Consider the following 27,317-nt stretch of genomic DNA (forward strand, 5'->3'; position numbering starts at 1 on the left):
CCTATTTTCCCAGGGAAAATGGGTGTATGGCTAGGGAGGGCAAAAGAAGATGTAAGAGAGAAGAAAAAGACTGATTTATAAAAGGAAGAGAGTCATGCTCTTAGAAAAGTAACATGAACACTCCAAGAGGTAAAGAAAGCAAACAAGGGAGGAAGGAAAGGCTTTCAAGCACCCCCAGCACATTCCGAAGTTAGTTCTCCCAGTGCTTAGATTTTTTTCTGAAACAGAAAGCCAAAAGCAAAACTTAGCTCACATTCCCATGAGTGAGCCATTTAAATGCCCATCATTCCATACCATTCATGCTCTGAATTCTTCGATGGCTCCCCGACATCCAGTTTTGGAGTCCAAGCCCCTGAACACAGCATATACAGTGCTCCACAATCCTGTGTCTCCCCTCAAACTCATTTCAGCCACTCTCTACCTCGTCTATTCTGCTCTTGCAATAGCCTTTAAGCAAGCTCCCAGCTGATCCAGCCACATGAGTGACTTCAGCTGACACCACAGGGAGAAGAACTGCCCTGCTGAGCCCAGCCAACCCACAGACTCAAGAAAAATAAGGCACTGTTTGAAGCCACCAACTGCTGGGTAGTGTGTGACACAGCAAAAGATAAATGGAACGATATGTATTTAGTTCTTTCTGGGCAGCGAGTGCCTAACACAGGGCAAGGTGCAGTAGCTATGCTACAGAGAAAGGGAGGAAGGGTGAAAGGGAGACCACTGATACTAAAGGAGGGGTGGCCAGTGAGGAGGGAAACCAAAATGACAGCACTCAAGGCCAATTCTTAGCTTGTCGGTGTGGAAAAAATGTATTAAGAGCAGAATTTAGTCACGAAGTGAGATGCACAAATCAAGGAGGAGGGGCGAGAGTTTCAGGTAGAAGTCACTACTGCAGTCCACTCCTGAGCTAAAGGCCTGGGCAAGGGAGCTGTGGAAGGAACATGACTGAGGGATGAATGGGAAGATGCTGGAAAGAAGAATCTATTGGATATGACGACATTGAAAATGGCAGGAAGGGGGACAAGAAATGACAGCATCATGATCTTCCAATTTGTGAGGATAAAGAACCAAAAGGTCAGCAATGCCTTACTTATCCAGAGGCCACATGGCTCCCAAACCAAGCCATCCAGAACAGTTACAGCCCCGCTCAGATGGCTACAGTGAATGACACATCACTCAGAGGAAAAGCACGCTCCTCACAGGTAGGACTGGCCCTGCTACCTCTGACCTCGCTGCCCATCTTTCCTTCTCTACTTGAACCCAGACACATTTCCTGTGTCCTGTCCCTCAACACGCCAGGCACATGTGCCCCCATGATGAGCTTCTGTAAGAGGAAGAGGGCAAGGCCTGAACCCCAGGAATGCCTGAACTAAGAGAGGGGCAGAGCAAGGCACACAGATGAGTCACAGAAAGAGATGCAGAGCGTGGTGTCGGGGAAGGGAAGCCAGAGATTCAAAAGGCTCACAGCAGTCATGAACCTGAAAGCTTAGGGAAGTAAAAGCGAATAGAATCAAAGTTCTGTTGAAGAAAGAGAGGGAGAGAGGGAGAGATGGAGGAAGGGAGGGAGGGAGGGAGGGAGGGAGGGAGGGAGGGAGGGAGGGAGGGAGGGAGGGAGGGAGCTGTTCACAGCAAACAGCCGTGGCAACTAGAGCAGGGAGCGAACCCACAGTGGAAGGCCCCTCAGGCTCCACCAAGCCCGCAGGTCAGCAACACCCGAGGGGCTGGGAGAAGCAGGCTCACTCTTACTAAGCCCAGATTAATTCCTCAGCGAACCTTTCCCATTCATTATGGTCATCTTTTCTCCATAAATCAAGCCCACCAGACTCAAAGACTGGAGCGCTCAGGAAGTGCTTACTCAAAACACCGAAACATCAATATGGAGACTTCAGGCCCCAGAACGATTACGGAGCGAGATCTATTTATATTCCGCGGTTGGCGATGCCTCAGCACACTTTTTGCTTTCTAGAAATCCTGTCGGCTTAATTTATGTGGCTCATACCTCATTCCCTTTCAGGCGACGGGCTTTTCATCTTTTTCTTTTGGAAACTTATCTTCGGGGTTTTCCGAATCCTCGCTGTCCCTGACGCCTGATGGACTGTGCTCTGCGCAGCTTCTGGTAGGTCAGCAGGCTCCTGTAGGTGCCTGTCTGCATCCCTGCCCTCGGCTCTGCCCCCACCATGCGATCCAGCCTCACGTCCCAACGGCACTGGCAGAATGCGAGAGGGAGGCATGTCTCTCCCCTTTCCTGGCACTTTCACTACCAAGCCACTAAAAGCCTCTCAGATATGTTTTCATATCTTTACTATCATTAGATTAGATGGTTAATGCGTTAAGTCGGCCCGTGTGGAATGGTGAGGCAGAGAAAAACGTTGAAGCACTGCCTCATGTACGACTCAGCATTTGGAGTTAAAAAAAACCCAAAAAACTACTTAGGAAAAAAAATAAGGCTAAAATCAGATCTCAGATTAAAAGTGATAAAGAAATTGTGACTAGCTGAAGCCAATTCAAGCTGAGCCAATTATCACCAATCGTAAAAGATGACCTATAAGATGCCCCGATGCCCCAGGACAATAGAGCAATTAAATCTTTATAACAGAGACAGAAAATGCCACATAATTAGACACAGTCAGAAAAGGGTAGGGACGCTTCCCCTTCCTGTGGCCGACCCATGAAGGCAGGCGTGCAGCCATTGCTACGCTGGCAAAAGGCCGGCCCGATCTCCCATCACTCAGCCTGCCCGAACCACATCCGACAGCAGGCCTTGAAGGTGGAGTTTCCTCTGGCAACGGGCCACTAACAATCCTTGAGTTCCTTGCCTACTCCAGGTCCAAATAAGTACAAGAATAACAGCATCTCTATGCCCACCGGCACCTGCCTGGTTACACGTGAAGAAAAAAACATCTTGCTGTGTTTAGTGAAGTGGTCAAGGATACAGCTTCTGGAGCTAGACGCCTAGCAGTTTTCTCATCTGTAAAATGGGTATCAGACTACAAAGCTCATTGAATGTTATAGGATTAAAAGAGTATGTCAAGGATTTTGAACAGTGCCTGGCCTGCAGTAAATGCTATATGAGTTGGCTCTTGTCATTCTGCTATTGTCGTTGTTATTAAATACTCCACAATAGTATCATTATTTCACACTAGCAAGAGTTGCCATCAGCAACCAATTGCAAGGCTGTTACACTTAGCCAGGCAGGACAAACCTGGGGCACTGGTCAGAAAACAAGCCAATGCTAAGAGGCATGCAAGGGCTGATCCTTCAACAGATGCCTGGTGGAGGAGGCAAGGGAACTAGAGATGTGAAGTGTGACTCCAAGCTTTCGTTTCAGGGACCGTGGGAAAACAGGCTCCACTGAGAGAAAGGAGGGAAAGACCAGAGTTCAGGGCAGACAACCGAGTCTGAGGCCCCTCCAAGACTTCCAGAGACGATGCCCTTGGGCTTGGAAGATGCTTGTTCACCTTGAACATGAAGCTTTTTCTTTTCTCTTCCTCCCACATCAACACTGACTGGACACAGAGCCAAGGCTGATCCCACGGGAAGATGGGACAATGAATCACAGAAAATAACCCCCAAGGACTCTTTCTGTTGACACAGAGACATTTCCTGAAGGTTTACGCTGTACCAGGCACTCCCGATATACTATCTCATCTCACCCTGACAATGACCCCATGTTGCTGTAGGCTCAGGAAGGTTATGAACTTGCTCAAGATCAGTGGGTTAGCAAGAAACAGAGTGAAATTTGAACCTGATCTATCAGACACTAGCAATGCCCTCTCTCCACTGCACACCACAGTGCCTGCCCTCCGGTAATAATCGGTTTAATACAATCAGCAGAGGGCTTCAGGTATGTTTTTAGTGGCATTTAAGAGGAAAAGAAATCTCCCTTAGACAAGCACTAAGCCAATCTACATAGGTAGATGGGAAATACAGAAAATAAGAAAGAGGACCAGGCTACAGGCCAGAAACTTGTATTCGGTCATTATGAACCAGCTCAGAGATATGATCCCTCAATGCCTTCATTTGTCCACCTTTAAAATAGGGTGTTAATATTTGTCCTTCCAGCTCCATTTCAGTATGGTAGAGGAAGTTCCTATCAGATTGACTCTCTTACAGATGACAATTATAAGCTCTGGACAAAAAATAAAAAATAAAAAACAACAGAAAAACTATCTGAGGGCACTAGAGAGTGAGCCTAGGCAGGTAGATACTGGAGGAGACTCAACACTTCGAAGAAATGTACTACACTAAGTTTTTGTTATTTATGGTCAAGTCCTGGTCTATACCATAGGGGCAGCTAAAACTCAGAAACCCACAGTCTTACTGGCTTGGAGAAACAGAAGACAGAATCCAGGGCTATCTCAGCTGCTGGAATATACAGGGGGAATCCCATAAAGGAGAGAGCCAGAGACAAGAAACCTCAAAATTTGCGTATAAACTCTGAGTCTCTTGTTGACCACTAAACTGCGCACGCATAAGATACTCTCCAACCAGCCCAGTTAAGGCTAAAAGAACACACAGATTTGAGCCACCACCCAAGAGACAGAATTTGCAGCTGAAGTGCAACTGAGTAAATTGTCTGCTAAAACAAACAAACAAACAAACAAACAAATCAACACTCCTCAGAGGAATATAACAGAATCCAGAGAGTCTCCACAATGTAAGTTACAATGTCCAAGATACAGTCCAAAATTATTCCAAAATGTGATTAAAAATGTGAATCATTCTTAAGAACAGGAAATCACTGATTACTGATCCCAAGTGACTTAGAAGTTAGAACAAACAGACAAGGATTTTAAAGCAACTATTATAACTACACTCAGTATCTGTCCAACCTACCTCACAGAGTTGTTCAAAGCTAAAGTGTGGTAAGGCAAGCAAAAAGTGTTTTGATAAGTTTCATAGATGCTACACACACCTACAACATAAAAATGCAGGTGGATCCCTAATTTTCATGTCTGTCCCTAGAAACTATACAATAAAACAAACCATTTTAATATGCATGATCTCTCTTCCAGGAACAAGTTATACTCAAGGACTGAATTACTGATCAAAACCCTGTTTTTAAATAAATCACAAAGACAAATAATGTGTTATTATAAATCAAGGCCTATAATGCCTACATACCATCATAAGTTATTTTAAAAAGCAAAACTGGGCCACGCATCATAGCCTATTCTATGCAGAGGGAGAGGACAGTATGCGTAGTGGTTACCACTGTGGGTTTAGAAGTCAGACAGCCTGGGCACAGATCCTGGCCATGCACATAAAAGCTGTATCTCCCTCCATGAGTTACTTAGCCTCTTTGCACCTCAGTTTCCTACTGGAAGATGTCAATGATAGCACCTGCCTTGCAGGATTGGTATGATAATTCACACTCAGAGCCTTATGTAGTGACTAGCCAAGTGCTGAATAACCAAGAGGTGAGAGAGGGGAGGTAACCTGGCCAGCTCTGCCCAGCTAGCCAAAACTGGGAGTAGAACCTAGATCCACTGTAAATCGGTTATTCCAAGTTCCTTCAGAATTATGAATTGCGCAAAGCACATAAAAAGCACCACTCTGCCACATCACAAATTTGATCAAAAAATTATATCTAAAAATTAGAATATTTATTTTTAAATATTTGTTTATTTTTCTGAATTTGAAAGGTCTTAAGATGTGGCTTAGAAGAAAACCATCCTTTTTAAAAGGTAATCCTGGGAAATTTACAGGTGTGCCCTTCTCTCCTCAATCGCTTTCATCAGTGCCTACACAGAGCCTCAGAATTCACCTCACACATAATCACCAACAGCATCTGTATATGAGGCTATCACTGCAGGCTTTGGGGTGGGGAGACTGAGCACCTCCTGCTTATGCCTCTTGTATTCACTATTTTTCTTTTCTCTTTCTTCCCATTGTCCTGACAGCTGACACAGCATTAAGAAGTTTAAACTGTAAAAAACAAACAAACAAAACCCCAACTGCCCAAGAGTTTAGGAGGCAGGAAGATATGTTTCTTTGCCTGAAGAGCTTTATAACTGTTTATAAAATTTGGGATTTTGTCTTTAAAAAGACAATATGTGTTGGAATAGGGAGCCACTGAGCAAGGCAACTGTCCTTCCCCCAAATCCCTCTTCCTTCCTGTAACTGAGTCCAGGGCTTGAGAAATGAAAAACAAGAATTCATTAAATACCAAATATATGGAAGCCACAGAGGTCATCTACCCAGGTATACACGGAGCCAGGAGCCTCTGTATCAGTCCTCATTTTGTAAGAAGAAATTAGAATTTAAAAAGTTCTCAGAACAAGATTCCAATCTAACAACTAAGTCCAAAAAGAGGACGGAGAACTTGGAGACGCCCGAAGGGTTACAGGAACTTCTGGCATGTGTATGGCGGGAGGACCGGAACCCGGGAGCATTGATGAGAACTCAGCTGGCATGTTCTGGAATGACAAGGAATGCCTACCTGACTAAGGAGGTTTGGAACCTCAGCAAGGCAGAGACAATTCTGTTGTTTCCAACTCCAGGGAGATGTGATTTCCTGTTTGAAAGAGACAGGCTTTGTCCCAACACATGATGACCTTTACAGGCCCACAGACAGGCCTGCTAATCACACAGGAGGGGACATCTGAAGCTGAAGTGATGACTACAATGTTAAATGATCAAAAGTTGAGAAATGGGGCCAATGCAGGGCCATGGTGAGACCAGGAGTTGCCAAGAAATCTGGATTCTTCCAAAGGCTGGTGCCACCAGCTTGACTGGCCTTGAAGGAGCTCTTTCTCCACCAATGTCCTGCTTCTTTATCTGCATACTTGGGTGGGGTGACCTCAGAGGCTACTCTCCCTTCTTAATGTTTCTGGGAAATCACTCGGCCATAAATGTCCTCATTGATAACATCCATTTCCCAATGTGCCTGTGTGTGTGTGTGCATGCACATGCACACGCACACACAAATAATGATTTTAGACACAATTAGCTTATCTACTCCTTCAGCATAGTGAGTTCAACACTGTTGACCAGAGTAAACCACATCAGCTCCCAAAACTGGGCAAGATGACCCCAGGTCACTGGAGGTGCTGTGAGATGCCAGATTTCCACAACTGGTCATCTTCTTACCATACCTATTGATAAACCCTGAGTTCTCTAGTAAGACTTAGAGTTCCTTATTATCGAATGATTAAATAAGAGATGGTCCACAAGAGCACTTGGCATTCTTATAACTACTCTAATTCATATAAAGCATTCCGATTTTCCCTAAGCCAGCCAGCCTGCACCTCAGAGGGGAGAATCTCCTCAGTCTCCCACTTCTCTCTACCCTGCCCTATCCTTGGGGGTGTCAAGCCCTACACCTACCTCTGGGCTGACCTCACTCTGTGAACACTGACCTCTCCTAGGCCAAAAGATTCCTGTGGTCCTTGTGGCCTGGGTTGTGCCACATTTCACACTGTTCTATCCCGCAGTTGCCTACCCAAAGTGGCGAACTACTGTCTGCCAGCACCCTACAGGTGGATGGGGCCTTGGACAGGGATTAGGACGAACAACCTCAATTTGCACATGAGGAAAGAATCATTTAAATCATTCCTGTCTTGGCTCTGGCCGGGTAGCTCAGTTGGTTAGAGCGTCATCCCTATATGCCAAGGTCAGGTTTGATCCCATCAGAGCACATACGAGAATCAACCAATGGATGCATAAACAAGTGGAACAACAAATTTCTCTCTCCCTCTTTCTCTCTCCCTCCCTCTCTCTCTCAAATCAATAAATAAAAAGTATAAAAATAATTCCTTGTCTGTGTTCATGGGTTATGCATATATGCATATAAAGTCTTTGGTTAATCTCTCCGCACCCATCCACCCCCACCTTCCCTCTGAGATCGGTCAGTCTGTTCCATGCTTCTATGTCACTGGATCTATTTTGTTCATCAGTTTATTTTGTTCTTTAAATTCCACATATAAGTGAGATCATGTGATATTTGTCTTTCTCTGCCTGGCTTATTTCACTTAGCATAATACTCTCCAGGTCCATCCATGCTGTCCCAAAGGGTATGAGATCCTTCTTCTTTATTGTTTCATAGTATTCCATGGACACAAACAATAATGTGGTGAAGGCCTGGGGTGGGGGGTGGGTTCGAAGTAGAAGAGGTCAATGGGGAAAAAAGGGTGACATCTGTAATAATTTCAACAATAAAAACAAATTTTAAAAAAATAACTGCTGTCTTATGTAGTAAATCCTGTCAGGCCCTTGTGTTCACGATTCTTATTTGACTCTCCTTTGTATTTGGTGAAATAAAAATAGCTTCAATTTACTGAGCATTATCTATGAGCCTACCCAATGCTTTATCTGATTACCTCATTTAGTTCTAACCGCCCCAGGAAATATATAGACTTTTTACAGATAAGAAACTAAGACTCAGAGGGGCTAAGTAACTCACTCGAGGTCACAGAGCAAATGAGACAGGTCTCCCACCAGGTCTGCAGGCCTCATACCCAGATCTGTGCTCCACCAGAGCCCATGCTTTTAATCACTCTACCAGTGCTACTCCCAGACATACAGGCTGATGGACTGATAAATAGCCACTGATTAATTAGCAGTGCTTGCTGCTGTTATTGGCCCTCCTCCCTTCAAGATAAGCACAAGCTGATCCTGGGGCCATGAGAAAGATGCCAGCACACCCCCAGGAAGCCGGCCAGCCCTGTGGTGATGAGTGATGCTGGGAACAATGAACTGGACATCTATGGGTGTCTGATGGCCATTTTAAAGCACTCAAAGAGAGGTGAAGACAAAAAATAGGCTTCCATCCAATGCAATTTTTAAACCACTGATTCACCATGCAATGCAGTGCTAAAGTCAAAAGAGCCTTAACCACCACTGTGCTTGCAAAATTCTGTACTTTGTCGGGGGAGGGAAAAGCACCGTTTGTTGCTCCAATATTCCCTATGGAACAAGCTGGGAGACAACATCCTGATAAGTTAGAGAGAACTAAGGATTTAGTTTCCTGGATCATTTGACCAGGAATGAACCCCAGCAGGGTGAGGTGTTTTCTGAGGGCAAAAGCCAAGTCCCAAGAGTCACAGTATCCATATCTGAACAATGCAGATTCCTCTTCTGCTTTTTCTACCAGCCCCATCTGACTATTCTGTATCCTACAGACTGGACTAGAAATGCAATTTATGTCACCCAGAGAAGGACACTGTGCCAGAAGGACATCATGACTACAAGTCTCCTCTTTTTGATGAAAGAGCTCTTAAGAGCACTGTGTGAAAAACAGCTGCATCTTGTTAAGCAGAAACAATGCTGTTTTGCTATGTCAAGAATGTGCACAAAGATATATGGATGCTGAGAATTTGAAAGTGTGGACTGTGCTGGTCATTTAGTTGTTGTCTCTGAGGTCCACATTCATCCTTCCAGACCCTGATCTGCATTGTGAGCTAGGACACTGCATTCTTCTTTTGCTAGCTGACTTCCTACTAGGCTCTGCCAGTGAGGGTTCTAGGTGGAGATTAGATGGCAGGGGAGGGGTAAAGGACCTCCTTCTCCTGAAGGGCAGCACTTCATCCTAGTGGGAGTAGCTGGTTCCAACTTCCAGCATCTTTCCATACTCCCAGAAGCAGCTGCATGTAGCTCAGTGGTATATGCAGAGAACAGAGCAGTTAATGAGATAGAAATGGTCTCCATCTTCACGGTGCTTAAAATCCAGCAGGGGAGAAGACACTGAAATAATAAGGAACTGTGATCACTGCTGTAAAGATGCACAGGCTCCTCTGAGAGCACATCGCAGAAGGTCTGGGAATGATGTCAATGGAATGGTTACATACTGGGACTTCCAGCTATTGGTACCAACGTATAAAGATAAAGGCACCAAACCACAGTCAGAGGACCCACTGAGACTGCGTTATCTGCCTGAAGTTAATATACCTTTAAAGAAGGCTGGCGTGAGCGTGCAAGAATTTTTAAATTATCCTGTTTTATGGAGTTTTTACATTAATCATTCAGTTGTTCAACAAGGGCCCTCAGCACTAAGGCTCCGAGGGCTTAGCAGCGAACAAGGCAAAGTGGAGCTCACGTTATGGTTGGGGGACACCATAAATAATAACAACAAAAATAACATAGCATGATGTCAGGTGATGACAAGTTCCATGAAGAAAGGAAAGCAGGGAGTGGAGGTTGAAGGTGGGTGGGGCAAGGGGAGGGGCGCTTTTAGGCAGGAAGGTAAGAGAAGGCCTCTCTGAGAAGGCAGGACTGGGGCGAGGGGGAAGGAATGAGCCGTGAGAAGATCTGGGAGCAGAGAGAGAAATGCGCTGCTCATGTGACATCAGAGGAACCTGGAGCACTGCCAACGTGAAAGGCATCTCCCCCTTCTTGGGGGAAAGCTGTCCGCTCGTTTCCAGCAAATCCTCCAACTCAGACATAGCTCAGTGGTTGAGTTCACGTCCCCACTCTGGCGTGGGGTTATTTTTCTTTACTTTCAATTTACATTGCAAGCTGGGGAGAAATGCATTCCATCCCCCTGGGTTTCTCTGTTCCGTACAATTAAGAAAAGCTATTTCTTAGTCATAAGGCGGATGACGACACCAAGATTTCCTATTTTCTCTCTGCAGGGAGGCTGTCATCACTCAATATTAATTGATCCCACTTTTCATCCATAAAGCAGGGGTTGAAACAAATTTTTGGTAACTATTATACTATTACGGTAAATTATTAATGGTGTCTCTGTTAAAGTACACTCGTGTTCACAGGGCATCAGCTGCCTCAACCCTTACGCTGCTTCTTTAATGGGGAAAAATGAGTAAATTATTATATTTCTTCCTGGTCCTGGATAAATTGCCAGCGCCTATCTCGTTTAAGGTTGCCGGAGATTTCCCACCATTTCATCACAACGAGGAACACACAGAAAGGGTGTAATATATCTTGGGTTCCCAGCAGGAGAGCACGTCAATCGAATGCAATTTTATTGTCCTGCTACAGAGAAGATAAAGTGAAAACAGCAAGAAGGCACAAGAAACTCAAAAACCGGGGAGAGCTAATATCATTTATATATTTTTTCTTTCCCTAGGCAAAACCTTGATGCTTATTTTGATAAATTTAAAAATATATATATGTAAAATAAAATAAAGTAGGGGACTAAATTAGAGGAATCTAGTTTGAGAAAGAAAGGAAGGGGGGAGAGGAAGTAAAAGAAAGAAGAAGAAGAAAAAAATATAGTTGAATCTACAAGTAAATAGCCCACAATGACCTGGGGACACATGGGAAGAGCTGAAGCCCTTACTCCTGACAGGGTGACTTGATGCTGTCATCCAGTGACGAACACTGGTCAAGTTTAAGAGAGGGCTTTGGATGCCCATATCTTCCAACTTCTCTTCAGTTCTTTATTTTGCTAGGGCTTTGTGGAAGGGTAACCACGGGGCATTTGCATTCCATCAATATGTTTAAATGTCACCAGTCTTGACTTTTGCAGCTAGAAGCCAGGCTTGGCAATTTACATCCAGGGTGATGAATAACTGTGGTCGAAGCAGAAGGCTTTTCTTAAACATATAATTTAGTCTTGAGAAGGGAGGCACTCAGCTCAGCAAGGCCTATGCATGAAAGTAGAAATGCTACAGGCGTGGCTTGTGTCATCAAAGAAAAGACAGGGATTTTGTAAAAATGAACAGTGAATATTTGCTTCCACACTAGCAGGTCACTCCAGGGATCACTCTTGTGGATGGCCTGGAAGGGGACCCATGCCCCTGTCCCCAGGTGCTGTGTGCTGGCTGCCCCTTCCTCTGGAAAACTGCCCTCAGCCAAATGGGAGCCACACGGTCTGGGAATTTAAGAGGCTTGAGAGAGTCACAAAAGGTACTAATATGGCCACTTCTTTATACTCACTGTGGTAGAAACTGTGAATTGTGTCCAATAAAACCCATTTCCACCCCCTTCAAGCTAGTCTTCCTGAAATACAGAGGCTGGAAGTCAAAAGCTACATTTCCTGTTTACAGATGAGGAAACTGAGGCACAGAGAGGTTAAATGACTTTCCCCAGGTCACACAGCTAATGAATTTGAAGTCTGGCTTGAGTGTGTGCTCTCAACCACTCCACAATGCTGTCTCTCAGAGAGAAGAAAAACTTTTTTCATAAACCACCATTATCAGTTATCTAGTGATGTTTAACAAATTAGCCCCAAACTCAGCAGCTTTAAACAACAAACATTTATTACCTCACAGTTTCTGTGACTCAGGAATCCGGGTACAACTTAGCTGGGAGTCTCTGGCTCAAGGCCTCTCATGAGGTGGCATCAGGGCATCGGCCAGGGCCATAAGGGACCTCAAGGCTCTTACTTCCAAGCTCGTGCACACAGCTGTTGGCAGAACTCGGGTCCTCCAGGACTGCTGGAAGGGGCCCAGTTCCTCACAGGCTGTTAGCAAAAGGCCTCCCTAAGTTCCTTGCCATGTGGGTCTCTCCATCGGGCCGCTGACAACTGGAAGCTGGCTTCCCTCAGGAGTGAGCAACCGAGAGTCCAAGATGGAAGCCACCGTCTTTAGTAACTTTATCTTGGAAGCGACATCCTATCACTTTTGCTGTATCCCACTCACTAGAAGCAAGTCACTGAGAGCTTGTCTCACATTCAGGGGTGTGCACACCAGGAGGCAGGGATCACTGGGGGCCGTCTTGGAGGGTGCCTCCCGTGCTACTCAGTAACACACAACTAATGAGCAGAAAAGTTGAGTTTAAAGTTACTGCCCTGGCAAGTGTGGCTCACTTGGTTGGGTATAGTCCTGTGCACTCGGGTTGCGGGTTCAATTTCCTGGTCAAGACACACGCCTGGGTTTTGGGCTCAATCTCCAGTAGGGGGCGTGCAGGAGGCAGCGATCAATGCTCTGCTCTCACATTGATGTTTCTCTCTCCCTCTCCCTTCCTCTCTTTCTAAAAATCAATTTTAAAAATCTTAAAAAAAAAAAAGCTTTTACCTCGGTTAACTTAGCTCCCAACTGCGGGCTCTGTCCAGAATCCCACCAACATTCCTCCCAGTTGGAGAACAAAACCTTTGTTGGTTCACCTCTCTGGTGCCCTGGAGCCTGCCTTAAGCCGCCTCTGATTTCTCATTTCATAGCAAAGAAAGTAAAGGGTATTATGGAGAAAATGTAAGTTTTCTTAAATTTTAGTTACTTTGGTCTAATCTATTTGTATGATGTCCATAATAGGGACCCACTGAGTAAAGATAAGGTTTTTGTTTTAATTTACAGTTTCCAGATTGGCAAGAAATGGTGGTGAGAAAAGGAGCAGTTGGGCCACCAGTTTGGGGGATAAAGCAAGGAAATCAAGAAAACCCTGAACACCCTTCTCCCCATGCCTAGCCATGTTTCTGGCATTATCTTGGACCAGGCTGTTAGAAACAGCAGCAGTAACTTTTCTTTCACAAGCTTCATCTCACCCTAGCCAAACAGCCCGTTTCTCACCAAGAATGCCATCATGGACCAAAAGCCTAAAAGCACATGCCCAGGGCATCCTGGATGTACCTATTAAGTCCCCAAGAGCTCAGCCTGTGGGCTTGAGCAGCCCAGATGAGTCCCTCACCCTCAGGAAACCGGTGTGATTGAGTCACTAACCCAGGGGTTTTCCTAGCTGTGGTGTGGTGGGCCCAGAGGTCAGATTGCGTCTAGGATTTCCAGGGCCTTCCTCTGCCCACCAGATAGCATACATATCTCCAGCCATGCAAGGCCTGCAGTCAAAGATAAATCACACTAAGTAGAGACAGATGCTTTTCCAAGATAAAACGCAGACTCTATTAAGGCTGTGTCCACACTGGACTGGCTTCCAGATACATGAAAAGAGACATGGAGCTAAAATGTTAATAACATAGAACTGGGTGGGATGATTTAGACACCGGCTGCTACACTGAGAGACCTCGCCTTCTTGTCTACCTTTGCATGCTCAGCCTAAAGCCTGAAAAGCAGTAGGTATTCAATAAATAGCCAATGAATTAATTTTGCTGAATATCCTGTCAGACAAGACTGCTTTCTCCATTAAGGAAATCCACCCCACCAAGTATGCCAGCTCCCGTAGGAATATATTACCAGTCTTGCATCAAAAGCAACATTCATTCCATATGGTGCCATATTGTGCTCATGCTTACCAAGCAACTCTGAAATTACACCTGGGATGCCCAGCTGAAATCATCCCCTTCCACTTTTCAGAGGGCCCCATAAGGCTGTCAAACTAATGTACCCTCCTCCTAGTAAGTCTCATGTATGCACCTGAAAAGCATGTTTATGCAAGAGAATGGGGGAAAAAAATCCCACCTGCAGATAAGTGTAGCAAGTACTCATCAGCTACATAATTTTCATTTATCAGGAGATCTGACCTGTAAACAAAGAATAGCTGAAGGTATGTCTGAAACACAGAACCGAGGAACTGGCCTGCTAGGCTTAATGACAGTGACATGCAACTTGAAGCAACCACCTTTTCACACCAGAATGACTTTGGAAAATATTTCATAGGGAAAATTCAACAGGCTTCCTTTCTGCTGAAGCATCGGTGGAATTTGGCCGAAATATTGGATAAAGTGTCTTCATAAAGATTCTTTGATGTAGTGTCACTAATAATAATTAGTAGAGTGCATAGAACATTAACTTGTTTTCTGTTCTGTTTTAACCAAGTTAAAGAAAAATTATGACCACTTCACCACAGCACTGCTCTTATGAGTCCCTGCAGAAAAATAACTTGGTTTTGCTTTGACAGATAACAGTCATCACCAAGGAATTTCATTTTACTGAAGGCAGCCTTAAGTCTCTGAAATTTACTGCTTTTACACACACACACATCCCAGGGCCCATTGTCATACAAGACTGAATGTTGTTTCTTAGTCTGGATAGGGGGTAGTTGAAAAAGGAGCAAGATGAGTTTTTATATTAAGAAAGGAATGCAAAGAATGCCTGCCTTCCTCTTAAATCGAATCTTATTACCTCCATTAGTGAATATTTAACAATAACATTAATACCAACAGCAGACTTGGTTGCATTATCAAAAGCAACAACAATATACAAGAGGTATAGAGGAGCTTTGCTCAGAAAAGCTTAAAGCCATTTCACACATATTATCTCATTTATCTTTAAAAATCCCCGCCAACTCTGCAAAAGTGTATTTATCTACAGTAAGACATGTTTTATGGGAACCGATTTCCTTACCACTCTGCATCTTCTGTTTAAAAACAGGGTCTGTTTTTAGCACATCTCCCTACCAGAACCCCAACTCGTAACTCATGCCATGGACTTCCTTTCATGAGTCTTTAAAACAACAACAGAAAAAGCAACCAACTCTTAGCAGTTACAGAAACTGAAAACAAAAGTGAAACACGAGTAGGAAATTAAATAAATTCACAGTGCCCAACAATCACTGTTGCCCAAACTGAAATTAAATAAATACACACACACATTCTATATGAAAACTCTACAATACAATTTATTAATGAACAGTGAAAGGAAACAGAAGCTGAAAGTGGTTCAGGAGAAACTATTTAATCTAATAGTCTGGAAATTATATTGGAAGAACAGATGGTTTCACAGAAGTCGATGCTACCTAGAGGAGCAAGGAATGATTTTCTAGGAAAGAAAAATGTTTTCATACCCTACAGCACACACTATTTTCAGCAAAGGAGGAGCCTATATTCAGCACAGGATAAAATCTGAGCTTGGCGCAGAGACAAAACTGGGACTAAGTGGCAGCCATCCACACGTACCCAAGTTCAGGCTGGGTCTTCCAAATCTGAGCTAGAGGTCAAACAGCCCTATTTAAAAAACAGCAACAAAGGGAAGCCAACACTGTACTCTACTGGGTCTTTAGCCAACATTCATGACCTTGGCAAGTAAGGAAAGTGGCTCCCAACAGGTGATAGGCAGCCTGATCTTAATGTAGCTTCCAACCTGCAGACCCTGAGGGGCCCGGGCAGGAGCGGGATGCGCAGGCTGCGTGGAGATGGGAGATCCAAGCTCAAGCTGTGGCGCTGCAAGTCGGGCTCACCCTGTGGCTGCTCCCCATCTATACAACAAGACTGAAAAATCACCTGTGGAGTTGTAAGGATCACTTGAGCTAAAGTACATGAAGCTGCTTGGCAACCCCACAGCATAACACTCAGTTGCTACTTTCATGTCCACCACCTATGATTCACCAAACATACGGGTAAGTGTTCCCAAGAGCAGGCCTCTATCAAAAGGAAGGCAATCCAAGTTGGGGTCTTTGAATGACAACTCAGAGCCTACCAAACCTCAAGGCTGCACCTGAGAGACCTGTGCCTTAGCCCCCACTGTGTAAGAGCAAAGGATTTGAAGGCAAGTCTCGGTTCTGATTCTAACCCCATTACATATTTGCTGCGTGACAGTGGGCACGCTGGGTAACCTCTCTGAGCCTCGTTTCCTCACCTGTAAAGGGTTAACTTCCACTAAGCAGGGTATGTGGCTCATTAGCTGTAATTACTGTTGTTACTGTTACAATATTAAGATTATCATTATCATTCAAGTCATTCTCTCATCACACCTCGTCTTCTGCAGGGATTCTCAGCAAAGCCAAGAGAGAGCCAAGGAGCAGAAGAACCTTTCTGCCACTGAGATTATGGGCTGCAGCTGGAGGACTCTCCCTCGGGGATGAGCTTAAAGTCACCCCCCTAACTCAGACCTGGGGGGACCTCCTGCCTTTTGCTACATGATGGGTTGCTTTGGGTCTTCTTTTTATCCATCCATCTCCCCTCCTCCAGGGTTCCTCACATTTTGCTTTAAGATTGGTTGGTTGGTTTGTTTGTTTGTTTGTCCTGAAAAGAAATGCCATCAACATCAGTGACTTTATGTTCAATTCTGATAAAGAGCTGCAAATATTATACATGAATTTGTTATGTTCTGAAGCTGCAGGTATGATATTTAGAGAGAGATAATAAACACCTCATTAAAGATGGCAAAACAAACACTTCAGGGCACTCGAGGCTCTATCTCAAGGAATCCCATGGTGAAACCCACTTTAAACCAAGAATCCTCCTGTAATGCAAATAACCACCCCATCCCCCGGTTCTTTTCCATAGCTTCCTATGTGGGGCTTCCCTGTAAAGGGGAACCCACACCCAAGGCACCTGGGGCCAGGTGTCACTCCTAGGCAACTCCCTGATACATCACTGACTCAAGCTCAGCCCACTAACGCTTGTTCTAGGTTGCCAACTTATGTCATTTCTATGCAGCAGCAAGGCAAAGAAGTAGAAAAGGGGTGCAAATAACAGAGGGCGTGGAGACCTAATTAAGGCAAAGTCTTCCAAAAAGGAGCCAAGGAGGAGGCAGGATCACGTGACTGCCAGGGCCAACCACAACCAGCAGACCTGCTTCTAAGGTGGAGTGGTTAGAGATCAGTGTGATGAGCCAAGTAACTGAAAATGAAGGTCCAGGCCCTGGCTGGGTAGGTCGGTTGGTCAGAACATCATCTCAGTACACCAAGGTTGCAGGTTTGATGCCTGGTCAGGGCATATACTTGAATCAACCAATAAATACATGAATAAGTGGGACAACAAATCAATGTATTCTCTCTCTCCCTCAATCTCTCTCTCTAAAAAGAAAAAAGAAAGAAAATGAAGGTCTATGTAGATGTTGGGGGTGTATGCCCTGCCAAGTATGTGCTGGCCAGAGGCATAGTTCTGACTGCTCCCAGAGCTCAGCTATGCCCTCCTACCCTGGCTAAGTGGGACGGGCACAGATATTCACTAACAGAGGCCCTAGCCAAGAAGAGTAACCAGTTGGTGTACCCTGGCCCTTCACAAATGCATGCTCACTTGTTCTTAGCCCCGCTGAACACTGGCATCACCTGTAGTTTCAAAAATATTGATGTCTGGGTCCTTTCCTCAAGACTGACTTAACTGGTCTGGGGCGCAGCCTGGGCATGGAAATTGTCAAAGCAAAGTTGGAGAATCATTGCGTCAACCGCATTTTTTTTTTAGGAGTATGGCCTGTCTTTCCAAATACATCGCAAGCTACTTCAAGGCAGTAAGTTATGAGTTGGTCATAATACACAATTAGGTGTGAAAGTATTTTTTGAATTTATTTTATACTTAAAAAGTCACACCAGTATCATTTTATTTTTCTCCTATCTCCACTCAGATGCAAGAAGCTTGCACTCTACCTGGTCCTTGAAGGTTCTCAAAATGTGATTCCCCAGATCAGCAGTATCAGCATCACCTGGGAACTTGTTACAAATACAGATTCTCAGGCCTCACCCTGGACCTAATGAATCTGCAATTCTGGGGCTGGGGCTGGGATTCTGGGGTTTAAAGAGCCCTCCAGGTGATTCTGAATTACCCTCAAGTTGGAGAACCACTCCTTTAAAGAAATGATTAATTCTAAAGGTTTGTAGTGTTTTTCTGGAGGCTACCATTATTTTGGATGCTGTCTTGAAACTTGCTCAGCCCCTCCCTTCAAAACCCATGAAATCACACAGTGCCAGGATTTTTAACTGGCCATTAGGCACCCACAGTCTTAACCCCAAAACACTTTAGTCTGCTAATTTCTAGACCTTAATGTAAGTTGTGATCCTTCTTTTTAGATTTAGTCTTTTTCCCAATTATAAGGAGAGATTAAAAGGACAACATACATAGACAATGACTATCACCTGCTTCAGCAGTTGTGTTTAGGACTACAGTTACCCAAACTGGAAGTTCAATAATAACTGGACCCTTAAATGATTCGTTGCAGAATGTGCATGTTTTTCATAATGAATGTCATCCTCTGTTATCATCATGACCACCCCAAGCTGATACACAGACCTTAAGGTTAAAATACTGGCAGCCAAAATCTAAGTATGAGTCTGGTCAGCGCAATGCCAAAGAAAAAATCCCAAAGGTCGGTTCTTAAAGACCTCTTAGACAGGAAAACCACAAAGATGGGAATTTTAAAAATGTGGCAAGGAGAACTGATCTTAGAAATTGTAATGTGTGTCATGGGAATGTTTTACAAGCAAGAATTTAAGAGGAGGAACAAAAGATCTGCTTGAAGAGTCGTGCAATAAAGCATGAGTTCCTTTTCAGCCTTTTCATGGTGAACTCACCACAGTGTGCAGGAGATTCAGGGACCAAGAGAGGCAAAAGTGAAGGCTCCACTGTTCACCAAGATGATAGGATGTGCTACCAACATCCAACCTCTTGGTGGCCCACGACAAGTTACTTTTATAACCTCTCCAAACTCAAAAATCTCAATTTATATATCCATGGAGGTGACTCCACTCACCTCATATGATTGTTGTTAGCTGGTTTAAAACTGATTAATACAACACTGGGTACTGAATAAATAGCCCTAATGATTACATGTAATAAATGAACTACTACCTCTCATGTATTGTTGGAAATGGAGAATGGTGCAACTACTTCGGAAAACAGCTGCGCCATTTCTTACAAAGGTAAACATACATTTACCAAGCAACCCGGCAATTCCACTCCTGCATATTTACCCAATAGAAATGAAAACCTACGTCCACATGAGACTGTCTCACAAACGTTCATAGCAGTTTGTTTGATTATAGCCCCAAACTGGAAACAGCCTAAACGTTCAACAAGAGAATGATTGAACAAACTGTGGCATATCCAAACAAGGGAATATTCCTCAGAAACAAAAAGGAACGGGCTCTAGAGACACGCAACAGCATGGATGAATCACAAAAACATCATGCTGAGTTAAGTGTGACACGAAAGAACCTATGCTGTGTGTTCCATTCCTGTGTTATTGCAAAAGCAGCAAAAGGAGTCGACAATGACTGGAAGCAGATCAGCGGCTGTCTGGGGCAAGGGCTGGAGGAGGCAGGAGGGAATATATGGGGGTGATGGAAAAGTTCTGTATCTTGAGTGTGGTGGCAGAGAGATTTATCAAAACTCATAAAACCATACATTTAACATGGGTGTATTTTATTGTATATAAAGTATACCTCAATACAATTCTTTAACTAAATACACTGAGGCGCCAGCCAGTAGGCCTGACAGGTTGGCGCTGAGCTTTCTTTCGTGTGCAGTACAAAAAATCCTGGGTGAAGAGAGTTCAAATACTGATCCACTTACTACTTAGTACCTGTCCAGGTAATTTCTTCATCCAAAAAAAGAGAGAAATGTGATACCTTCCCTCCGGTTCTCAAGGCTACCTGGATGATGGAGTGACAGTGTTATTTGAAAATGCTCTAAAGCACAATCAGAGTATCCAGTTGTGTGGCCCTCGAGCCAGCCAACCAGGCGCCCAGCAAGCCCACATCCTCTCTAGGAGCAGCTCTCCCTCACCTGCCAATCAGGCCCTGGGCCCACCTCCTAATCTGTCTTGACCCCGCCCACTTCTCTGGTCCCAGCGCAGCTCCCTCAGCTGAGCCTACCTTCACCTCTTGCCTGATTGCAACGGCTTCCAGATGGTCTCCTTTCCCCCAGTTTTACCCCTTCCATCTTCTTCATTCTAAACCCAGAGCTGGCTTTCCAGAATAAGATTTTGATCATGTCACCTCTCCCCTCCTTAAAATCCTCCGTGCTCTTAAGAGAACCTAGACTCCTCAGTCCAAGACCTACGACCTTCAGTCATCTGGTCCCCACTTACTTCTCCCAAAGGCCACACCCCAACCAACCAGCTTCCCATATACACAGTGTTGTCTCTGGGTTCTGGTCGCACCCCTAGGTCATCCCTTTCACCTGCAAACATCATCACCTTCCGCCCTCATCCTTCTGCCAGTCTAATTCTAAATCCACCTGCAGATTTCAAGCTTTCCACCATCACTTTAGCAGTGAGTGCTAAAATTGTCTGGTTCTTCATTTGTAAGAGATTTTGAACCAACTGAAACAAGGGGACTAGACCACTGAATTGTGTCCCTTCAAAATTCAAATGCGAAAGCCTTAATCCCCAATGTAACTGTATTTGTAATAAGGAAGCAATTTAAGTTAAAGCAGGTAATAAGGGGGAGGGACTCCAATGCAGTAGGTTAATGTTCTTATAAGAAGAGACATTAGAGGGCTCGTGCTCAGTCTCTCTCAGCCACGTGAGGACACAGCAAGAAGGTGGCCTTCTGTAAGCCAGGAGGAGATCTCTTACCAGAACCCAGCCATGCTGGCCCCTGATCTCAGACTTACAGCCTCCAGAACTGTGAGAAAATAAATGTCTGTGGTTTAAACTATCCAGTCTGGAGTATTTTGTTATGGCAGCTGAGCTAAGACAACGAGATAAATCTCTTGGCTGGTTCACCCATATGTCCTTAGGACACATCCTGGCCCCAGATTGGCATTCAATAAATATTTGTAGAACCAAAGGACTGTCATCTATGGTCCTTAGAGAACCCAAAGGTAAACGTTCATAATAAAAATTGTGCATTTATCTGAATTAGAGATGCAGAGTCAGACCTGGAACTGAGTTACCCTCCCTTGAAAACAGGTCAGGGCAGCCCAACAGAACTTACTGTGCTGATGGAGGTGTTCTCTGTCTGCACTGGCCAATCAGCAGCCCCAGCCACGCGTGCTGCTGAGACCTGAAGTGGAGCTAGTGGGACAGAGGAACTGAATTTTCAAATTTTATTTCATTTTAATTAATTACTACATTTAAACAACCATATGGCTGGTGGCTGCTATACTGGACAGTGCAGGACTAGAACGTTCAAGCAAGGATCAAGCTCTGGGAACTAGCTTCATTATACAGATCACTCACTGTGCCAACTGTCCCCGGCACCAAACACATAAAACATAGTCGGTTCTCATGGAGCTGACACAGGTAGCTTTCAAGTGGCATGAGAGTAGCCTGGCACAGAGAAGCTGGCAAAATGCACACATAAAAGAGATAACAAGGCACCGTTTTGCAGAAACCGTAATGCTTTATGGGCCTCCATCTGGGAAGAAACCTATCAAAGGGCAGGTTCATCCCTCGGTGACCAGAGTTAATTGAAAATGTAAGACCCGAGCAATCCACCCAGAATTGAGATTTTTGGCAGCTTATGTGCTTCACTGTGAGATTCCTGCTGCTTTTCGCCTCTGCCAGCCCTACAAGTGAAGTTGCAGGTGGCAATGTCATCCACACAGCACCGAGCTCTAAGCGAAACAGTGTCAACTCTGATCTTGATTTTTTAAAAAGTGCACCTGGTCCCCTTCTGTCTAAGCCACCAGATGGAACTGGGCCAAAACGTTTTCCTCAACTTATCATTTATTAAATGTTGGATGAGCATCTTCTCTATGAAAAATAAGCATTTCAAGCACTACTAAAAATCTTCTATGGCCAAAACCATATGGAAGAGGAATATTCTTATGTCCCTCTCCATGATAACACAAGTTTCCTAACAAGAATGTCCTGATTGGTGTTAATGTCTATTTGTCTAGCACCTTGCAGTTTGTAAGGCCCAAGAGCTTTGATGCTGGAGAGATCTAGGTTCGAATTCTGCCCCAGTCACTTCCTAGCGCTGCATCTTTAGAAAAGTTACTTAACTTCCCTGAGTGTTTCCTCATCGGCAAAAAAGGCATGAGTGTACCCATATACCTCACTGCGTCACTGCAAGGATAAGATGACATAAGAAGCCACACAAAGACAAATCTTCACAGCAATTTAATTTGTAATTACCCAAAACTGGAAAAGACCCCAAATGTCCATCAATAGGTGAATAGAAAAACCAAACTGTGGTACATCCATACACGAGAATACTACTCAGTGATAAAACAGGAGTGAACTGCTGACACTCCAAACACCACCAATGAATCTCAAAATAAGCCAGCTGAATGGAAGAAGCCAGACCAGGCTATTTAGAGAAAGTTGTATAAAATACAATCAGTGACAGAAGGAGCAAAGGAGAGCAGATGATTGGCTGTCTAGGGAAAGGGGTTGGAAAAGGGAGGGATTACAGAGGAGCATGAGGAAGCCTTTGGGGTGATGGAAAGGTTCTGCTTCTTGACAAGATGATGGTTCTGTAGGCTTAAGACTACATGCAGTGTCATGGGCTTAAATTATACTTCAACAAAGTTGAAAAGTTAGGGGGAAAAATCAGATCAGGAATATAATGCCCCATCACAGGCCTCGGCACATAGTAGGCTCTCGACATATGTTGGCTCCATTCTGGAGCAATTACAAATAATCCCATTAGAGCTTCTGAAAATAACTTGAGAGGCTGCCAGAGAAACAAGTCAGCACATGTAGCATTTACTCTGAAGGTTTATTAGAATTTAACTACTCAAGACACGCTATGCTCAGCTAGGAGGCGTGAACAAGAATGTCATCAAAAGATGAGCCAGGCTTGGTCTTTGCTCTCAAGGAAACACAAATGAGTGTAATCTGTGATGTAATAAAGTGTCATAGGATGACACTGACAAATGCATACAGAAAAAAGGAATTCTGACGGGATTGATGTCAAGAAGAAACAATTCCAGGTGGGTGGGACTCTGGTAAGCAGGGAGGGGTGCGGCAGGCCCTGTGCTCCTCGGGAAGCTGGGACGTGAGGGTCCTGGGCAAGGGCAGGGTGAGGGGAGCAGGCAAGGCCAAGGGCCACAGCACATGTCCTCCCGGAGACAAGTTGGGGGAGGGTCCACAAAAGGCCAGACCAAGCTGAGAAAAGCCCTGAGCACCAGCAGGGAGCTCCATTTCATTCATCCAGGGGAACCAGCCACAGGGTTCAGCATGATCAGATTTGTGTTTTACACAAACAGGTCCTATCTGAAGGGCAATTTGGTAATTTGTCAAGAGTTCTGACATTCGTATCTTTCAATTCAGTAATTCCTGAGGAAATAATCAGAAATGTGCACAAAGATTTATGTCCAGCACGGCTTATCACGACATTATTTATAATAGCACAAAGCCCCAAAATAACTTAAATGTCCAATAAAAGGGGACTGCTAAATAAATTATGGTATGCTGAGCAATTAAATCATGTACAGCCATTAAATCATATTTGTGGAAGATATGGAACAACAGGGGGCATGCCTCACTATACACCGTTAAGTTGCAAAAAAGCAGGATACAAAAATATACATTGAGTATTCAACGAATATTTATTAATGTCTACTATGTGCCAGGCACTGTTTTAAGTACTAAGATCCTGCCAAGGATAAAACAGACACAATCAGTGTTCCACCTACTAATGAAGGAAAGTAGACAACAAATGAGCAAAACATACAGCACGTAAGAGGGTAAGAAGTGCTACGGGGAAAATCAAGAGGGGAAAGGGATGGGGGGTTGGAGGTAGGTAGAAATTTAAACAGGTGGTCAGGGAAAGTTCCACAGAGAAGGGGGTTAAGAGTTTGAGCGAAGGGTATATCTGGGAGGACCCCTAGGCAGAGGAAACGGGCACTGTGCAAGCCCTGAGGAGGCCTGCAGGCTTCGAGAAACAGCAAGGCTGCAGTGGCAGAACGTGCAGGACAAACGGCAGGACAGTGAGCACAGAGGGAAGTCGGCGTCACTCGGGGTGAGGGGACCCATGGCAGGACTTTGAGCAGAAGGGTGATGTAAACTGTAGGGGGACAAGGGCAGAAGCAGGGAGACCAGTTGGGATTTTTTGAATGTTTTCCTAACATCTTATAATGGGTATATGTTCATTTTATAATCAGAAGAAAAGGTAATTCAAAGAAAACACAACGCAGAAAACAGTGTGGGTGCTATGACTGGAGCACGAGGAGCAGAGAGACAGAAAGGAGGTTAGGGAAGCAAATTAGATGGTGGTGGTGAAGCAGTGGGGAGACGCAGGGGTCAGCAAAAATGACTCTTCTTAATAACAGAAGAAACACATGGCAATGCAAAAAATACAGGCAAAAGAAAAAAAGAATTGGGCCATAATAGCAGCACCCTGACAATCAATTTTTAACATTTGGTATATTTCCTTCCAATCTTTCTTCCTACACATGCTTTTGTTTTTTCCTTAATCACTCTACAATGCCTAGAATGTTGTGGGCACTCAAATACTCGCTGAACAAATAATGGTTGACCGGACGCTCCAAATAATTTTGTTTTAGATTTGTTCGTGTTACATTAGCTCTATTATAGGCGTTTTCAGAAGTAGTTTTAATAGGGTTGGGTGACGGAATGGCAATTGTAGGTGAGGAGAAGGCATGGTGAAAGAGCACTAAGGTGTCAAGTCTGGCTATTTAAGAGGGTGGTGGTGACATTACTCATCAAGGGAACCAGCAGAAAGCAACCTAATGAGGAAGCTGCTGGGTTCAGTTGGGGGGGGCTTGGAGGAGTACACAGAAGAACCCCCCAGGGACGCCCAGCTGTCTATCTCTCTTAGGGCTCAGGAAGCAGGGGGAGCCTCAGCATGGAGGTGGTCAAAACAGAAGTAGCCCAGGAGGGGGAAGAGTAGGACTAGTAGCCCTACTGTGCACCAGACATTGTGCTAAGAGCTTCATGTATCTTCCCTCTTCTAATTGCAGCTGCCCTGAGGTGGATTTGCATGTGCTCATTTGATAGCTGAGGACCCTGCAGGCCTAGCGATCTGCCCAGCAACTCCACAGCATAGTCAGGACCGACATCCACCGCCATGAGGCCTTGTCCCACTAGTTAGTTCTCTTTTCTGTTACTAGAAGCTTAAAATATACTCAGAACCCAGGGAGGAAGTGTCATAAGATGCTCTAGTTTTGTAGCACCTGGTTTCTGCACATGACTTCCAGGGACCGCTGGCGCCCCACCCCAAAAGGAAGAATGCTCCCTTCTTCTCCCAAAAACATACTGTACACGATTTCCAAATTGCAATTTTAACGTGTTGAGTTTGTTTGTTTTTTCATGTGTACGAGCCGTCTCCGCCTCCAGGTAAGAAACTCCAGGATACCCTTTCCCTGGAGCACCAGCCCGACACTCTGCAAAGTCTGTGCTCAGCAAATGCTCTGAGAGGAAACCACTGACCATCGCTTCCTGTCACACCAGTGCCCTGGGACTCTGGTGGGGGTAGGTCGCCCAGATACCCTCGAGCACAGGAGAGGCAAAGCCAAGCCCAGGTCAACAAGCACTCTTGGAAGGTGGCAGAACAGTGAGCAGGTGAATTTGGTGGGATGGGCAGATCAGTAGGAGGAGATAAGGCAAGTTTTCCTTTCCCCACAGCCTGGCATCAAACAGGGTCTGCAAACAGGCTGGCCCCTGAGCCAAACTCAGCCCACTCACGGGTACTAGTTGGCTCACTTATGGTTTTAATTTGTTATCATTTTAATTTGTTGCCATATTTTAAAATGTGAAAGGGTTTCACATAAATATGGATTTCTGTAAGCAGTCCCGTGGACAGAGGCACCCTTTTGAGTCCCACAGCCCTCCACCCTGCCCACCTCCCCAGTATGTGCTTGTCACCCCCTCCCACCCGCCCCACACCGACGGGGCGGCCTCAGCTGAAGACCCTGCCCAGGCGGGGCCTCGGTGCGAGGCCAGGTCTGCGCTCATGCGTCCCCAGGACCCGGGCGCCTGCACTCACCTGCGCTCAGGGTAGTGAACTCCAGGAAGCGGTATTCATAGGACACGTCTATCTTGGTTTCCACCTGAGGCCTCTTCAAAGTGGAATAGATATTTCCAGGCCGTTTGTCATCGCGTTTCTCTAACTTGTTTAATCCACAGCCCATCTCAGCAGCTGCCAGCAAAATGGAAGAAAAGGAGTGGGGGTGATTTTGGGGGAGATTTTGTTTTTAAACACTGTAGTAAAAGACCCCATAATTTCCTGAAGAATACAGAAAGGACCTCAGCCTTTATGAAATCTAGAGTATAATTTAATACATGACCCGAACTCCAGAGGACCTGCGCTCAGTACCCAGGCTGGTTCCTCTTTCTGTTAAGACATCGTTACCAGCTATCCTGTGATTTCTGAAATGACACCAAGGCACACCTGCTCCGTATCTTTCCCCCATCCGAGGAAAAGAATACTTCAGAGTGCCTCAGTTCCACTATGATCTGTATCTGTGATTAAAAAACCGGATCTAAAAAGCAATAGGGCGCATTATGGTGTCAGCCCATCTAAAAACAAACAAAAACACACAAGAAAGATGTGTCACCTTTGCTGCGGTTGCTAAGAGAAAATAATAAGTTGTTACAATTTCCAAACTCCAAAGTCCTTTCTACCCTCAGCAGTAACTATTTAGACAGGAATTTATATTCATAAAACATCTCTAAAAGGAGACGGTGGTATTTTTATGGGCCTCGTCTAAAGGCCCCCAATTTTTCTTTTTTAGACCAAACCACAGGAATAATACTATGCTTCCACACTCTTAGAGAGTCATTTTAGACCAAAAGAAAAACTGGCCGAGCAGTAATAGCAGGGCTAGAGAAATTGGAAGCAGAAATCCGCGTGTATTAGAGAGAAGATGTGTAGCTAAAGTTTGAAAAGAAAATGGGAGAATGTTAAAATAATGTGCATAGTAGGGTGGCTGAGCTTTCGGTCTTCAGTGAAAAACAACG

At 44.8% G+C, this 27,317-nt stretch overlaps 1 protein-coding gene across 2 annotated transcripts in view; it reads right to left on the reverse strand.

Moving 5' to 3' along the window:
• The window catches only part of RFTN1 (raftlin, lipid raft linker 1), a 167,893-nt gene that overhangs the window by 126,381 nt on the left and 14,195 nt on the right, over nucleotides 1-27,317 (reverse strand). For both annotated transcript variants that reach the window (XM_081160205.1, XM_081160206.1), the window contains exon 2: nucleotides 26,344-26,496. In XM_081160205.1, the coding sequence (XP_081016331.1) occupies nucleotides 26,344-26,488 (145 nt within the window). In that variant the 5' untranslated portion in view covers nucleotides 26,489-26,496. The remainder of the gene's footprint in view (nucleotides 1-26,343; nucleotides 26,497-27,317) is intronic.

Source organism: Miniopterus schreibersii, assembly GCF_964146895.1.
Source record: "Miniopterus schreibersii genome assembly, chromosome: 15".
Lineage (NCBI taxonomy): Eukaryota > Metazoa > Chordata > Mammalia > Chiroptera > Miniopteridae > Miniopterus > Miniopterus schreibersii.